Here is a 16,868-nt window from a genome sequence, read left to right as displayed (position 1 = left end):
AGTATCACCATCCAAAGCCTTAGTCAAAGACAGAAGCTGCCTGCTGTTATTCACACTTCCTCTCAGGACATGGTGTCATCCCGCATCATCTTAAAATGTCTTCTTTTAGCAGCATGATAATCCTTCTCTGAGCAAACGCCACTAAACTAGTATATGGTGTTTTAGGTAAATCACAGGTAGTGATCAAACATTTTATAGTATTTAAGTAAGAAAGAGGCAGACGGGTGCAGTTGTTAGGTGTTTGTTAACTTTTTGTGATGTAGATTCATTTAACATCAGATTACATTTTGTTGATTTGCGGTTGAATGCAGAGCTTTGCCCTTCGTTTGACTCGGTCCTCAGATATCTGTCTGTATGCACATTCCTCCATTTTTTTTTTTTTTTTTTTTTTGCTGGTACACAATGCTATTGCTGCATCATCTGTGTGTACGGGCCTGAGGTGGGTGTGTAGGTGTACGTAGGCACAGACAGCGCGGACTAACGCAGACCTGCTCCCCCCACCCACACACACACACACACACACACACACACACACACACACGCACGCGCACACATGCACCTGTAAATTATTCAAAGCACCAGATGGGGACAGAGAGCACCCGACATTCAGCGGGACAAAGAAATCAGCGGTCATGAAGTCCCCAAATGTTGTCTTCTTTTTTTATCCAGTAAAATCAATCAACCTAATGCTTTTTATCTCAGAAAAGCAGATCACTGGATTCCACCAACAGTTGTGTGAGTGCATCCATGTGTTCAGCAGTGGCCTTTCACTTGTCTTCCTATGCCAGTGTGAGCTGGCTCCAGACACTGCCACAGCAAAGGTCAGCGTGTGTGTGTTTGTGTTTGTGTGTGTGTGTGTGTATATAAAGCGACAACAGTGATCTGTATAATGGGTTTTGTTGTTCCCAAAGCAGATGAAGACTGAGATTAGGCTTAAAGGGGACAGTGAATTTATTAGGCTTTCATTTCTGTGCGAACCATAATCCCAATGGAAGTAAAAGCTTTATTAGCTCATGAATATTTGCTGCCTGACTGTCTGACATTATTTTTGCCGGTATCTCCTTAGTAGTGCATTAAAGTAATACTGAAGTGAATATCCTCTAGACATGGCTCCATCTGTACCCTGTTAACAAAATGTCTAGTCATACAGGAGATATGTATGTGTCTGCAAGCTTTAACAGCCATTGTTTAAATTCATTTTGTGACTTTTTGTGTAACAATGGCTTTCAGATGACTTTGATTTGAGCACATCCCTGTGATCAAAAACTGCAATATTTGTAATGGTTTCTCTTGTGCACGAGTGTTTTTTGGCCGTGACAAGCAAAGTGTGGCTGTTCCACTGTGTCCAGCTCAGTACCTTTGTACGCATTTGACACATTTAGTTGATATCCTCTTGCTGTGAAAGTATTGGCAGACCAAGAAGACCGCATCGTGATTTCACAACAAAAATTGATGATGTAGGAAAATTGCTCGAAAATCTCTGTCCTAGCAGCATGTTTTTAACCGAGGGGGACGACTTTGTGGAGAGGAGATTAGTGATCTGTAAACATTTGTTTCAGTGGCCTCAGATCTAAAGCAAATGGGATTTTACAGAGCATGAGCCCAATAAATCATCAGTGGGAAAAATGATGGACAAAAACAGCATGCAAACAAAATACATCTCAACAAAACTAAACATTTATGGCGTGCATAGTATTACCAAGTCCACAGACGTGAAGGTTCATCGTGTAGGATTTACCTGGATCGATTGATTGAAATTTAATATATTATTCTGTATAATCACCCAAAACTAAGAATTGTTTATGTTTTCATTACCTTACTATGAGCTCGTAATATCTAGATGGGGAGCAGGTCCTCTTCCAGGCCCATGTTTCTACAGAAGCCCAAAGGGGACAAACCAAACAAGGCTTCTTTTTGGCCTTTTGTGATTTTACGTGGGTTTTGCAGTCACTGTAGATTCTCTTACACGCTTGGAAGGGAAGAGTGAGGGGAGCGGTGTTCAGATGGTTGTATTCTGCAAACTCATCTCTAATGCTACTAAATCCTCCTTTAAGGTCTGTTCAGATATCAGTGTTTTCAGCAGCAAAATTTTCGACCCCAAAGTGGTAATTTTCACAAAATCTTTGCAATCTCCTTCAAGAGGGAAAGTCAATACTTGGAGTGCTTCTAACCAAAATGCTTAATTTGGTAAAACTGTGGGTGCAACTCAGCCATGGATAGCAACATGTAGTTTCCACTAAGCATCCTGTTGCACCTGTTTTACAAGGACATGTGCATGAATTGCTCTGTGCTAATATTCAGTGTGAATCTGTACTCAAGGCACTAATATGCTTTCACTGTAGTGCTCTTCAGATGGTTGAACAGCATGTGAATCCCCCTCCCCCCCGCACCTCTCCGACGTCACCATGTTGTTGTTGCATCCAACAATTTTTTTTTCCTTTCCTGTCCTAAACCAACAATCTCACGAGCACACCCACTTAATGCAACGATTGATCAGTTGTAGATTTGAACTGTTCTCTGAGGCTCCTTTTTGTTTTTCTTCTTCTCATCCTTGACACAATTACTTCTATCACTTGTCACTTTTGGTCGGTACAACCAAGTGCAATGTGATTAATGCCTTTGAGGAAGGATTGTTCTAAAGTGTGTGCTATCGTCATTTGTACCATTCCTTACATCACACTCTATGATGAGTGGCTTTCTTTCTGTCTTTGAGTGTGTTTGTTTGGGGCATCTTTAACTCTTCTGCAATGAGATGTGTTGGATGACCCTTGGAAGACAACGAAAAACATCTTTTCAACGAAATAAAAAAATCATGGCAGTTGAACCAGCAATAAGTGCCAAGTCAAGCTGACAGAATATAAAGTAAAACTGCAAGACACCGAAGAGAAACTCAAGTGATATACTAACACTTCAAAGTAGGTACCAACAGTGAGAGACAAGTAAACTGTGCTCAGTCTGAAGGATGCCTTCACTTAATATTTTGATTCCCACCAAGATAAGTACCTCCCATCTGTCTCCCCCACCTGCATCCATTATTAAGCTCTTGAGGTATCCTCTGATCCCTCTCATCCAGCCACTCCACTTAATTATTCCTCACCTTTGGAACTTTGTTGAAGAGTGTTTCAACCCCCTGCGCTCACCTTTTGAAATAAGAAAGTCCAGTGGATAATTTAAACCTGCCAGGTCCAGTCCCTATAAAGCACTATCATTAAATAGAAGTCCAAGTGAAAAAGAAGTCCAGAGGTATGTCCAGGAAGGGAGGGAGGGAGGGAGGAGGAGCAGGAGGAGGAGCAGGAGCAGGGGGAGTGCTGTGTTTTCAGTCTGCAGTCATTCAAGTTTAACAGGCGGTCTGATCCTGCTCCTTCAACCTCATGGTTGATGCTCTTCCGAATCACAAGGGCAGCGAGCTGCTCATCTCCGGGGGGCAGATTACTTCACCCTCTCAAAGAAAGATGACGTGATTTTAAACCTTTCCCCTTCACAGTCGGTGTCGAGTTGGGTTTTGACAGCTAATTAAAAAAAATTTTCAGCTTTTCACTTGAAAATGATTGTAAGTTTATCCTTAATAGATTCTATAAGGGTTTCATACTGATTTGGCTTCAGAAAGATTAGATAGTAGAGGATGCCAAGACAACATGAGCGGTCATAGCAGTGAAACTTGGAGTCAGCTCAACTTGAGTCAGCTTGTGAATATTGTCTAAAATTGGTCACTTATGACTCAGAGAGAAGCTCAGCAAAGCTATTATCTACTCATAATTCCCATGATGGGTGGAAGGCATGTTAACACGGTGTTTCCCAGTACAATTGTAGACTGCTCTATAAAGGTGACTCCCTATTCGTTTTATATTTTTTAGGGTTTTAAATGAAAACTTTTCGAGAAAGGGGAAACGGTGTAAAGTAATTATTTACAACAAGGCTGATTAATATGGTTAATATTAACAACAGGATTATAGTTATGTTTTTCCAATATATAAATGGAGTATAACAATGGAAAATCTGTACAAAATCATATGGATATAATCCAATGGATCTTCAATTCACTGCATTTTGTTTCAGCTCATTGTGTTTGTCTTTAACTACAAATGTGATGAGTCAGAATAACATGTTGGCATTAATACAGTGCAGGGATTGTATAATTTCTGTGTTACTTTTGATAATATAATTATCTGTTTAGATCAATTTTACATCCAAATTATGTGCGTTAAAGAACTTTATCAAAAAGTGGAGATTTTGAAGTTAATATGTTTTTACAAGATGACAGTGAATCCTCTGTTGTTTGACTGTCTCACCACTGGTACATAAATATCTGCAATGTATTGGGTGAATTGGAGAAATCTTCCATCAGACAATAGATACAAGTGCGTGCACACACACACACACACACACACACACACACACACACACACACACACACACATGCGCGCGCGCACAAAAACACACCTAGATATGCGTTACTGACACCAGTGAGAGGGAAGAGGGTGATGATGTGCTAATGGCTTTTAGTTGCTATGAGGATTTAGGGTTTGTGTTACATTATCACCTGTCTGTGCTAAAGGCTCCCAGGGCTCGGCATCTCTGGAGACGCAGCACACAGTCTCTGCAGACATTTTGTGATAGAGATATGAGCTGAATTCACACTGCAACTGTGTGTGTGTGTGTGTTTGGCTTAATGTTTTGATATGTGGCTCGTTTATCAGCGGATGTTGACTTGATCTGTAGTTACATATCGTGTCTTACCTCTGATGTTGTTCCTGTGCTCTTCAGGGAGCAGCCAATCTACACTACCAGGGCCCATGTCTTCCAGATCGACCCGACCACCAAGAAGAACTGGGTGCCAGCCAGCAAGCAGGCAGTCACAGTCTCCTATTTCTACGACAGCACACGCAACAGCTACCGCATTATCAGCGTGGATGGATCCAAGGTATGTGCGTGTGTGTGTGTGTGTGTGTGTGTGTGTGCGTGTGTGTGTGTCTGTGTGTCTGTGTGTAACCACATCACGAAGAGATAATAGGAACTCTTTAGCTGCTCTCAGGAGGCACAGAACAGGAAAAGTGCAAAGCTAGAATTGAACAAAAGGAATTGTCAAGTGTATTAATGTTACACTTGCTGCTCCCACTGATCAGAATCAAGCTTACATGAGACCATCTAATATTTCTTGCACTCATCTCCATTTGTCTGGGTTCTTTAAGCATTATTTTCCCTCATCTCACTTTAATAAAATATAGGAGAGGGATCGCAGCTAAAGCGTCACATACAAAACAGCTGTATTCTAAATCTCCCTATTTAGCATTTAACAGTGTTATATAAACATTTAGGAAATAGTTTATTAGACACTATATTGTCTTGGTAAGCAGAAATAAACGTTTATTAATGTATTGGTTAAAGAAATATAACTGCTCCTGTGGGCACTTGTATGTGAAGGATAATGCAAGACACTGTTGTATTCATATGAAATATGTCCTCATAGAGTTTTATGTACATTGATAAGCACTGAAAAGCATCCTAGTGTGTTATAAACCCTGCTTGTTTTGACCAACAACCCCAAAATAGTTTTCACGTTGAAGAGACAACAATAGCCTGGGCTCGGCATTTTAGCTGCATAAAGGAGTTCAGCGATTTATTAACTATCAAGAATATTGTCAATTTAAAATTTGCTGATTAAACAGTCAATCATTTCAGTTGTAATTTCAACAGAAATTTGTACAATGACAATAGAGAAGTATTATAATCTTTACATACTAACGCTTGTTAAGTGATAATGAGTAACATTTAGCCCTCTTTGCATCTACATGCACAATACATGCAGTCAAAGTAGGAGTGTGAAGTATGTACTACACAAAAATTAGCCATATTTACCACTTACAATTTGCAAACGTGTACACGTATATTTATGTCGTTGCTCACCTTGGATCTGCTGCCGAGTTTAATTTGTGTCTATTGAGACAAGCATGGGTCAATGCAAGGCTTACAAATATGTGGAAATAACTAAAACAGTTGTCATGTAGGTTGAAATCAGAGTCTGCATCATATTAGCAAGCATCCTCTGGCAACTAAATAATAGCCAAGAGCCGCATACCTGTCGAGATGCAATTAAACTCGCTTATCTGTCATTTACTGTCATCAACAAACAGCACAATAGTCCTACTTAAAGAGCTGTAGAGGTATTAAAAAGTGGCCTCACTGGATTAACTTTTTCCTTTTTGCCAGTCGAATCCCGCAGCGCTGTTTTTTTAAACGACTTGATCTCTTTCTTTTAAACTCTGCTCCACCCATGTGTGTTGAAGGAGTTGCCTGATTCTAGACTATTTACTGTGTGTAACATTCTGAGTATCTTATGAGTTTAAACCCCCGATCCTCAAAAAGGATTTTGATTAGTCATCACGAGCATGATGTCGAGGTGAAATCCTACAAGTGATAAGAGACACCACACGAGTCTGCCTATATCCCACATACACACCCTTTTCTTCTGCTGAAACTGAAAGAGTAGATTATGTGTTTCCATGGCGATCAGAGTCTTCTCTGTGTGAGAACCGGAGGAGCATTATAACAGCGATATCCCTCTGACACTGTCAGACAATCAACCTTTCGCACAATCTTAAATCACAGTTTACCTGCAGAGCCTCCTGAGAGTCTGAATGGTTTGAAATTTGTTTGGATCCGTTTATGTCCTCAGAGCTGCACCCCTCTGTTTCGGTGAAGGGACTGTGGAGTTGGGATTACCAGCAGCTGACGGATGGGTTTCACAGGAACGCAGCATAGTATCTGAATGTAGAGAATTTGCACAGCAGGCATTTTCTACTTTCTTCTTAACAGTGATGAAAAGATGCAAACCACGTTTTGTATCTGTGGATATTTGAAAATCTACCTTGTAGATTTGAATAGGTTCGTATCTTTGATCATCTGGTTCAAATATAAAGTGCTTCAATTTTCAATTGATTCTTAGGTTGGGCATTCATATCTCTTTGCAGGGTAAAGCTTTCAGTACACTTTAAAATCCTTTGCTAAAGAGAAAATGCAATATTCCTCTATTCCAGTAACGCATTGTTGAGTCAAGCACTGTTAGCTTCAAAACAGCTCTCTTCCCACAGCTAAACAGGCAAGAGACTAATCTGTTATGTCATCAAGCAGCACTTATGCAGCTACAGGAATGACAATAACTGACAGATTACTGCAGATAAACTAAATCTACTCCTTCAAGTCACTTATAAAAAAAAAAAAACAACAACAACTGTTTTCTTTGGAAAAAAAAAAAAAAAAAAAGAGATGATTGAAATCTTCTTTATTTATGGTGGAATATATCTTATGTTTTTTGTATGCCATCTATATATTCAAGGTCAGGAGTTGTGTCTTTGCTCTCCTACTCCTGTCGTCCTCCCTGGCCTCCTGCATCTCCTCTCTCCTGTAACCTGAACAGAGCAGTGTGTGTCATAATATCTGCAGGCAACCACTACATGTGAGGTATGGGAATGAGAATTCATGAAATGCTATCTCCATTTAAACAGAGATGACTCCTGCTAATTTAGATTTGATCCTTGTTTCCAGTTAATTTAAGTAAATCAGAGTGACGTCGGTATGAGCAAAGTACCGAAAGCGAGAAAATGTTGAGTCATGTCAAATGGATGTTAAATATAGTTTCTAGTTTGTACATTAGCTGCAAGGGAGACAGGTCTGTCTGGAGCAATAGTCTGTGCCGCTGCACACACTAACTATGACAGACCGTCAACTTATATTCATCCATTCGTGATGGCCAGGCAACTCACTGATGATGATATGGCAAGCAGAGGAGCAGATCAGCAGTTTTGACTTTCGCTCATCCTGAATCGTGTTTCTCATCCAGAGATGTACTAGTGCTATGACAACACCATGAAAGGTTTCTTGCTATACTTTATGAATTATTCCAAATGTGATAACTTTGAGCTAACATGTTAAACACTGAATTTTTTATGTTTTTTTTTTTTTTTTTTTTTTTGCCTCATTTCTTCTCTCTTACAGCTCTAACTATCTTTTTTTTTTAAATTTTATTTTGTACTACTTCTGTCACAGCTCATGTCCAAAATTAATATTTTGATTCATGGTGAGCTTTGGGCCGTTGAGCTAAAAGACGTGTTTCTGCCAAGGATAAGAATTCAAATTCCCCCAAGTGACCTTTTTAAAACCCAGGATTGTTTTAGACTATTTTGCACCCTATTTTACGCCATGTGGGATTTGTTTTTCTTATTTTTTTTTTTTTCTAAATCAGGAACTTAAGTCTCTGTTTTTGATTGTCTGTAAGAGAACACTGGTTGGGTGTCTGGTTTAAGGTGCATACCACATACTGTAATTGTAATGTCTCTGGTCATATTCTCAGCCAGTGGAACCTTTTGTTGCATGTCATACCCTTCTCTCTCTGCCTTTGGTTCCTGTCTCGCTACACTAGTGACTGACAAATAAAGGCAGAATTGTCTAAAACGTAGAACATGTTATAGAGGGCAATTTGGTTTCTGTTTTTCAAATAATTTGAAAATGTCATATATTTACCTCAGCTGTCTCAACCCTGATCTGATAAACACAAAGTAGTTTTCCAGGCCAAATTTCTAATGGTCAACAGAAGATACTACAAATGCGCACTATCCTAGAATATGTTGGTATTCTGCTGCTTTGGCCAGAGCTGGAGAAAAGAAAGAAAAGGGAAGGCCAAGACATTGAAAAGCTGATAGGCGCTTTAAAATAATGTTTTAAAAATGCCTTAAAAGAGTAACGGTGGGTGAAAAACGGTCCATGCATTTGAGAGTTACATGTATTTGCAGGTATGCCAGGTTTTCAACTAGTTTAATGTACCTGCCAGTATTAAAACCAAACTTATCACCTATAATATTGCAACTGAACCCCGAGTACACCATACACCATGTTGTAGTTGCGTGCCATAACATTTTGTTCCCACTGGAAGAGGACATGGACTCTCTGCCCTTTAGTATCCGCTATGTTTGGGTAAATCATAAAAACAAGCTAGATTGGGTATTTTGTTGTATGCCCAGCTGTCAGGAGAGTGAATGCACTGGGCTGTTATAAGTCCCAAAACAATTATCTATTAGGATTATGGTGCAAAATCTGGTATGATAGTGTGAAGCTCCATCATCAGCAAATTATGGATTGTAAACAGCATTGTAACAACAAACTAGGACAGTAAATAACAATGTAATCGGAAGCATGATGTGTATTTATTAACTTCTACCAATTAAAAGGTTGCTCTGTCTCACCTGACTATCAAGACTTGAGCCTCGAAGGCAGAAGCATAATTCCAGCATGTATTGTATAATGTAATGTACTTATTGTCACTGATATTGCAAATACATTGTGTATTCAGTCTGGAGCTGGAATTATAGTTTTTGCAAAGGTCTCGGTACATCTCTGCCGGGAGGATCACCATGTGCACACACTTCAAATCTCATTGGAGCCTTGTGTGTCAAATAAACTCATTAGTTGATCCAACTTCCTATCAAGACAACATTTTCAGCCAGAAAACATGATGTGTTGTCCCACCACAGTTCAACCAAAATAACTGACCTGCTCCTTCAGGAACCCAAACGTGCGTCATTGCCACCACAGAACGGTGTTTTTGCAATCTAATATATGGTGAGATGAAATGCACCAGGTGATTAAAGCAGTTGGCAAACACACAAAAATATTTAACATTTCTTCATCTACATCACACCTCTGTCCAATGAGCAATCACATTTTTCCATTTTAGTTCAATGATAGAACACGGTGACCGTGATCTCGTCTTTTTTTTTTTTTTTTTTTTTTTTTTTTTTTTTTTTGGCTGCATTTCAGTTATAACACCACTGCCAGCTCCTCCTGCGCATCATCAGGACTTTCCATGCTGCTCATTTGTCATCATTATTTTTATTTTATATCCTGCAGGAACTACACTTTGCAAGTTACCCATGGCTATCTAGATAAGCAAGAGATTATCTTAAAAAAAAAAAAAAAAAAAAAAGCTACTATGCTGTGTGGCGGTTGTCATTTTTTTCCAACCATGACAAAACCTTCTGGTATTCAGTGCTTGACAAGTGACCACAGCTCTTTCCCTCCCATGTTCCACAGCTCCCATGTTATTTACTGACTCTGCAGATTCTGTGCAGTCTGCAGACACATAATCGGCCGCGGAAGCTTTCTCCTATAACCCCCTGGCTGTCTCTTGAGTTTCTAACTGACCCTCGGGCCATTAGCCAGCCGAGGCCTCCTGTGCCACTTGATCCGCAGCCCGGCTCCCCATCCGCACAGCTGCCAGCGTCACTCCACTCTCTCCTCCCCCTGGACTCCCCCCCTGATTCGCTTGCTCACCGAGTCGTACACTCATGCATGCCAACATGCAGTCATAGGGCCCAGGAAGATGGGGGTAACTTGAGTCCCGTATGTCAACTTGCAGATCTTTAGCTGCGATATTTACCTTGTTCCAATGATGTTTGTGACTCTATCTGCAGCTGTTCAACCATAATACAGGGTCAATGACCTGTTCAAAGAATTGTTATCAGTAAGACGGGGCTATATTGTTTTCTTTGTCAATATACACAACATACATATGTACATGTACAGCTGATGTCTTCGAATGATTTATTGTATCCAACCAACTGTTCAAAACTCCAAGATATTGAGTTTACGACCCTAAAAGACAATGGAAGGAAGAAAATCATTTATAGACCGTAATTAGGGAAAGTTTGGTGTGTTTAATCAAAATAAATGAATTAAATTACATCGGCTAACTAATCACTTGACTTCATTTGTTGCCACAACACATCAATCACAAATACCATGAAAAACCAAAAGTACAGGAATAAAGGTGACAGTTTTTCATAACAATTAGTTTAATTTTTTGTATTTAAAAATGAATAATAAAATAATAGCTCATTATCAATTAGGGCTGGGCAATATATCTGTAGTATTGATAACATAATATTAAACTAGATATGGTCTCATATTGGATATCATGTTATGGTGTTGTCTCTTCTTGGTTTTAAAGGCTGCATTCCATAAAAGAGGTATAATTTTCTGAACCTACCTGTCTGCTCTGGCTGTTCTATTGTCTTTAGCCTCTTAGTCATTGTATCTACATTACTTATGATCATTTATTAAAAGTTACATTGTGTGCATAGTTTGTAAAAGCACTAATACTAAATACTGTTAGAATATCAATATTTGGTAAAAAAAACCCGGTGATATTTGATTTTAGTCCGTATCGCCCAGCTTTATCTTTAATAATGAATTATTGTCCTGTCGTAGTTGTGAGTGATAATGTTACAGATTTGAATGAGCTTCAGGTGTTCAGGTCGGCAGTGTTTGGTTTCAGGGGTGTTAAGCTGATCATGCTGCTCATTATCCTATTACACATCACAAATAGAAGTGATCAGTTACATATTGTGGCTTTAGTTCCACCGATAGGTTCTTAAAACAAAGCTTATCCAGTCTATTTTACCAGTTTCACTCATTTTTTATAGGCGAGTATTTTACTCTCGGATGACGTTTCAGGGTGTCATATAATGTAGCAGCTCAGGTCGATCAGCCCAACAAGGTACTGGTGATTTCAGTTCAGTGATAAGTTGAAAATGACAAATCAGTCATCAGTTTGAAGAGGTAAAAATCCAAACAGAAGCTCTGAACATTGTACACAGAAAAGGATTTGAAAGGGTTTGTTGAGATGAAAAAAAGAGAAGACTGATTGGCTGAATGACAATACACTACAATAACTGATCAATTTCAAGGTGATCTGGCGTCGAGTCCATTTTTAAAAGGAAATGATGCATTTTTAATTATTATTAATTAATACATTTTTATTTGACATGTCATGTTTTCGTGGGCAAGCAGGGTAGCTTTAACGTCTGTTTACCTAATTCTTTCTTCTTCTTTTTTTTTCATCCTTCAGCAACGGTCCAGTTTTTCCATGATCATTAAAGTTTCATCTTATCTTAACAGTTCTCTTTGAGCCAGCGCGATGAGTTCTGTTAGATATTCTCTCCGTGGCATGGTGATGAGACGTGCGAGTGTTGTTGTTCAGTCTTCGCCCAGGTTCCTCTTCAGGTGGAAATTAGGTCACCTTTGTTTTGATGAAGCCTTTGAAAGAGTGATGATTTTACAATCCGATTAGCAGCACCTTGGTAATTTGCCACCCTCCTTCTAAACCCCTTAATGTTGAAAGGCTGCCTGAACCAGAGCTTGCAGTCGGGCAGTGTTTACAGTATATGACACTGCACATAAACAAAAAGCCCCTTCATCAGTGATCTCTGTCTTCAGGAGCCTTTAGCATTGTTCAGAATGGGACTCAAGCGTCCAAGAGAGTATTGATTGCCTGCTCATGTTCCTCATTCTGTTCGCTCAGTCTCTGCTTGTTGGGTCTCTGTGGCCAGTAATGATGCGGTGCAAAGTGGTTTAACACCTCAGCCACTGAAAAGATGGAGAGGGAGACAGTGGGGGCGTAGAAAAGGACACGAGTCTGTCAGCAGTTTGAATACTCAAATCCTGCGTTCAGAGCCATGTTGCTATGAAACAAGGGCTGCACTGTGATTAAACTGTCTTCTTTCGTTTCTTAATTGTTGGGTTAATTTGCATATGCCGTTTTAAAGTTCTATCTTGGTAGTGAGATTGGGTTTGTGTGTACGCAGTGATAAATTGTTGCTGCCTGTGTCTACATTCACCTGTAGCCGCTCATAAAGGATTAGACATGTCTGTACTTACAGCGACGCAATAAACACACATCAGTGAAGTCTGGCCAGGCTGAAATACTGTTCTACGAATTTATTGGTTTCTTCTGTCCCATGCCTCATGCACTAGTTACATTTTTAGACTGCAGCAGATGTTTTCTGGCATCTGACTCGCTGCATGGCCACAACAGGTGAATGTGTACCGCGGCAAATATAGAGACTGTAATTTGACTGCTTAGAGGTTAGTGGGTCAGCAGTCATCACTGCATAGTGTCTGTCCATTTGAGTGTGTCTTTGGTGCATAACAAACTGAGTGAGGTGTAATGCGTTGCGTTTCTCTGTTGCTGACCTATAAAGCTTAAGTGTAACTTGCACTGTAGGATGTTGCAAGTATTAAGCTGTGTAGTAAACAGCAGTAATACGATTGCTTGGAAGTACATCGGCTAAGATTGTGAGACAACAGCCGTCTTTGACTAAAATGATTTTGGCGGCTCGGATATTTCAAATGAGTATCATTGAATAGAAGGAAAGTCTTTTTGTGTGGTATGTCCTCACCTGTTGCTGAAAGTATTATTAGGGCCCGAGCACCGAAGGTGCGAAAGCCCTATTGTTATTCGTAAAAAACGAGTGGGCGTGGCCGAATGGCTCCCTAGCGCCCCCTAAAGAGATGCCCCGGCGGCCACATTTACCTACATGCACGAAATCCGGTGGACACGTGTATCACACCGAGATGTACAAAAAAGTTACATTGCACCATTACGTCAACTCGACAGGAAGTCCACCAATACGAGACAAAAACAGCAACTTTTAAGGGGGGATATGCGGTCCCTCGAGCGCTGCACGTTGGGGAACCGGCTTCAGGCTTATAATTTATTACATACTACAATTCTGAGTCTGTATTTTTTTTTCGTGTAAAACCAGGTGCCAGGGATTTAGTAAACTCTGTAACCAAATGCAAAACCCAGAAGCTGATGGTTTAGGTTAATTAGACTGTCGGTGTTTGTAGGTTGAAGATGGATTGTTTGATTTACAGGACACTGAAACTCACCCCAGAAAAATGTCATTCTGTTTCATGAATAGGTGTTTGTTTGTTTGGTTTTGTTTGCTTGTAATGTAGAAATTGCATGTTCCTCTCTATTTGAGCATAGTAAAGATAAAGAACTCTTTGAACAAGTTGTTTTTTGTTTAAACAATTGTGATGTATGACATTTAATTGCTTAGTACTGAAAAGCGGCTCTCAAACAGGCATATAAATCTGACTGTTTTTATGAAGTGGATCATTATAAGAAAAAAAATTGTAAATATGCTAATCATAATCAAAACTCGTCAGTGTGGGCAGAGGCTCGAGCAGCATATTACAAATTCCCTCTGGTATGACGGGAGCTTCAATAGACCATTGTCCTTCTGTTGAATTCGTGGAACTATTCATTATGTGGATTGAGCAGCTGGAAACTCCTTCTGTAATATGTCTCGGCTGAACAAGACACACAATACTCAAAAGTCAACAGCATCAAAAGCAGGCATGTTAGTGAGGAGGGTGTCCCAGTTAGATGGGCCCGCGAACGATGCTGCGGCTCTATACGCTACAATAACTCTACTCTATATTGATTACCAGCATGATCTCCCATAAGGCCAGAAAGTTAATAAGTTGTTTTATCCTAACAGGTGATCATCAACAGCACAATCACACCTAATATGACGTTCACCAAGACATCGCAGAAGTTCGGCCAGTGGGCAGACAGCAGGGCCAACACTGTGTTCGGACTGGGCTTCTCTTCGGAGCAGCAACTGGCAAAGGTGAGAGGAATCGTTTCTGTAACTCCCCATCATTTCACAGAGGCCTTCATACAGCTCAGAGACGGCTGATTTATGTATTTGTCCTGAAACTCAAGTGTGATGGTGCGCAATTTATTGGTGATCTAGCATCAGATGGGGAATTGAAGCAATCAGAAAATGATTTAGAAGTAGACCTGATCCCTGCTATCCTTGCTATTACGAGATAATTGGCTTCATGATTACCTAAAACATTTGAAGATGAAATATAAAACGGATGACATTTCAGCTTGTATTTCTACTAACAACGTTTCTATGTCTCTCTCTCATTTTTAGTTTGCGGAGAAGTTCCAGGAAGTAAAAGAAGCAGCAAAGCTTGCAAGGGACAAATCTCAAGAGAAGGGGGAGACCATGAGTAATCACTCCGAGGTAAATTATATCTACCTTCTGTCTGAAATTCTGAAGCAGTACAACACCTCTGCTGACCACGTGTTTCCTTTACAGACACAGTTGGCCTTGACAGAGAGAAGATTTGCTACTACGACAGAGAAAATAGGAAACGTTTCAGTTTAGCACATTTTTACCCACAAACACCAGAGGGTACAGAGTCTGTGTTTAGAAATAGCTTCTGGCATAATTAAGTATTCATATAAGTTCAAATATGAATCACCCTTGCGTTGAATATTGCATTTCAACTGAGCTCATTCATGCAGTGGTGTGAATTGTCATGAATGAAAGGTCAAAGGTCACCCTAAGCCACTCACTCCCTTCTACAGAGAAAATTTCAAAAAGGTAACTCTGTCAGCAAGTTAGCAGCATCGATTGAATATGTCCACGGTCACTGCTCGGTCACCCGCTGCCAGGCTTGGCTTCTGCTTGCACTCGTTCCAGATGGTAAAAATCCGACTCAGCCCTGAGACACACGAAGCTGCTGGGCCATATGACATGATAAATACTATCAACAGTTTTTCCTCACCCCTCCGCTGTCGTAGCTGACGTGTCCAGAGTGTTTACAGTGTTTCATCAAAAGACGCCCCGGGCTCTGTTCAAAGTGATAGCAGGATTTTTTTTTTAATTTTTTTTTTAGACATATTTCTGTATTTGAACCCATCAGAAACAAGTCTCCCTCTGTCCCCTATCAGGAGTCTGGACGTGAGACACCCTCGACCAACCAGGCGTCCAGCATCAACGGGACAGATGATGAGAAAATCTCCCACGTCGGCCCGGAGGCTGCTCTGCTGATGAGTGAGAACGAACGTCTCAAGAGCGCAGTAGAACAAAGGTAAGATTGAATTTAACGGAAACATCGAATATAACATACATTTGTTATTCATGTGTTTCTCCCTTTCTGATTAAATCCTGCTTTATATTTATTCACTATCAGCCTTCAGCCTCATGTCTATAGCTGCATCACAGTACTAAGATTAATGAAATATCTCCTGGTGTAGCTCTCCCACTCATCTTTCCATGTTTGCAGCAAAGCAATAAATATAATATTTTACTGACCTACTTAAAATTTAACACATTAAATCTTTTAAAAAAAAATAATATTTTTTGGTTATTATTATTATTATTATTGTCTTGAGAAAAATACTTCCCAGTAGATGATATCTATTTGCATCATGTCAGCCTCAATGTGAACAGCTGGTTCCTACAACTCCAGCTTTCATACTGTGTAACAGTAAACACTTTAAAACATTTTCTTGGCCATTTTCTGCTCTATTTTTTTCTCTTAGAATTGTTTCATCATGACCAAATAAATTAAAATAAGAGAAATTCACACTAATTAGTCTGCAGTGAACTGAATTAGATGCGTGAACTGTATAAACTTTTTTCTGGAGCAGCAAACTGAAATGTCCGTGTGTTTGGATTCTGCTTATGTAAATGGAAATGAGGAGAATTGTAATGTGTATTTAGCGATTTATAAATAAAATGTTTTTGAAAACAAGCGTAAATACGGTTCAGAGCCATGCTCTGCGCAATCACGGTGTCATCCAATCAAAATGCTCGGTCAGAATCTGTTATGCTGCACATAAAACATGCCATCATGTACATTTTAGAGTTAAAAGCTGGAGATCTGAACGTGTCGGCCCAACACATTTTTAAAGCCAAAAATTTGTACCCATGCATATTATTAATTTTACAAAAATGTCCAAATGTGTGTTAATCCCCATCAGGTTTTATAATCTCAAGCAAAACTGTATTCAAGAGGCATCATTACAATTTTAACTCCACACACAGCGGCTCTTGGTCACTTTCACACTTGTTCTGATTGTCTGGACATCAAACCGTGCTCACATGTTTTCCCTCCTCATTTTATTTCTGCTGGGATAATAACACACCCTCAACGGACTCGGAAATCATCTGATCTAATCTAAAGAGTGATGCTGCTCTGCTCCAACATTTGGTCATCTGGCCTTT

General features: G+C 39.8%; 1 protein-coding gene across 3 annotated transcripts in view; it reads left to right on the top strand.

Moving 5' to 3' along the window:
* Positions 1–16,868, top strand: part of homer2 (homer scaffold protein 2) — a 31,681-nt gene that overhangs the window by 7,313 nt on the left and 7,500 nt on the right. For 2 of the 3 annotated variants that reach the window (XM_069705752.1, XM_069705753.1), the window contains exons 2-5: positions 4,765–4,921; positions 14,340–14,471; positions 14,784–14,876; positions 15,590–15,729. In XM_069705752.1, the coding sequence (XP_069561853.1) occupies positions 4,765–4,921; positions 14,340–14,471; positions 14,784–14,876; positions 15,590–15,729 (522 nt within the window). Of the gene's footprint in view, positions 1–661; positions 822–4,764; positions 4,922–14,339; positions 14,472–14,783; positions 14,877–15,589; positions 15,730–16,868 lie in introns of those variants that run through there. The other variant, XM_069705751.1, reaches the window with a different exon arrangement.

The sequence above is a fragment of the Brachyistius frenatus genome, unplaced genomic scaffold (genome assembly GCF_029030835.1).
Source record: "Brachyistius frenatus isolate BFR_SWC_R1_liver_20210118 unplaced genomic scaffold, ASM2903083v1 Contig_58, whole genome shotgun sequence".
NCBI classification, from domain to species: domain Eukaryota; kingdom Metazoa; phylum Chordata; class Actinopteri; family Embiotocidae; genus Brachyistius; species Brachyistius frenatus.
The sequence above is the reverse complement of the archived record's forward strand: the minus strand, read 5'-3'. Positions and strand labels throughout refer to the sequence as shown.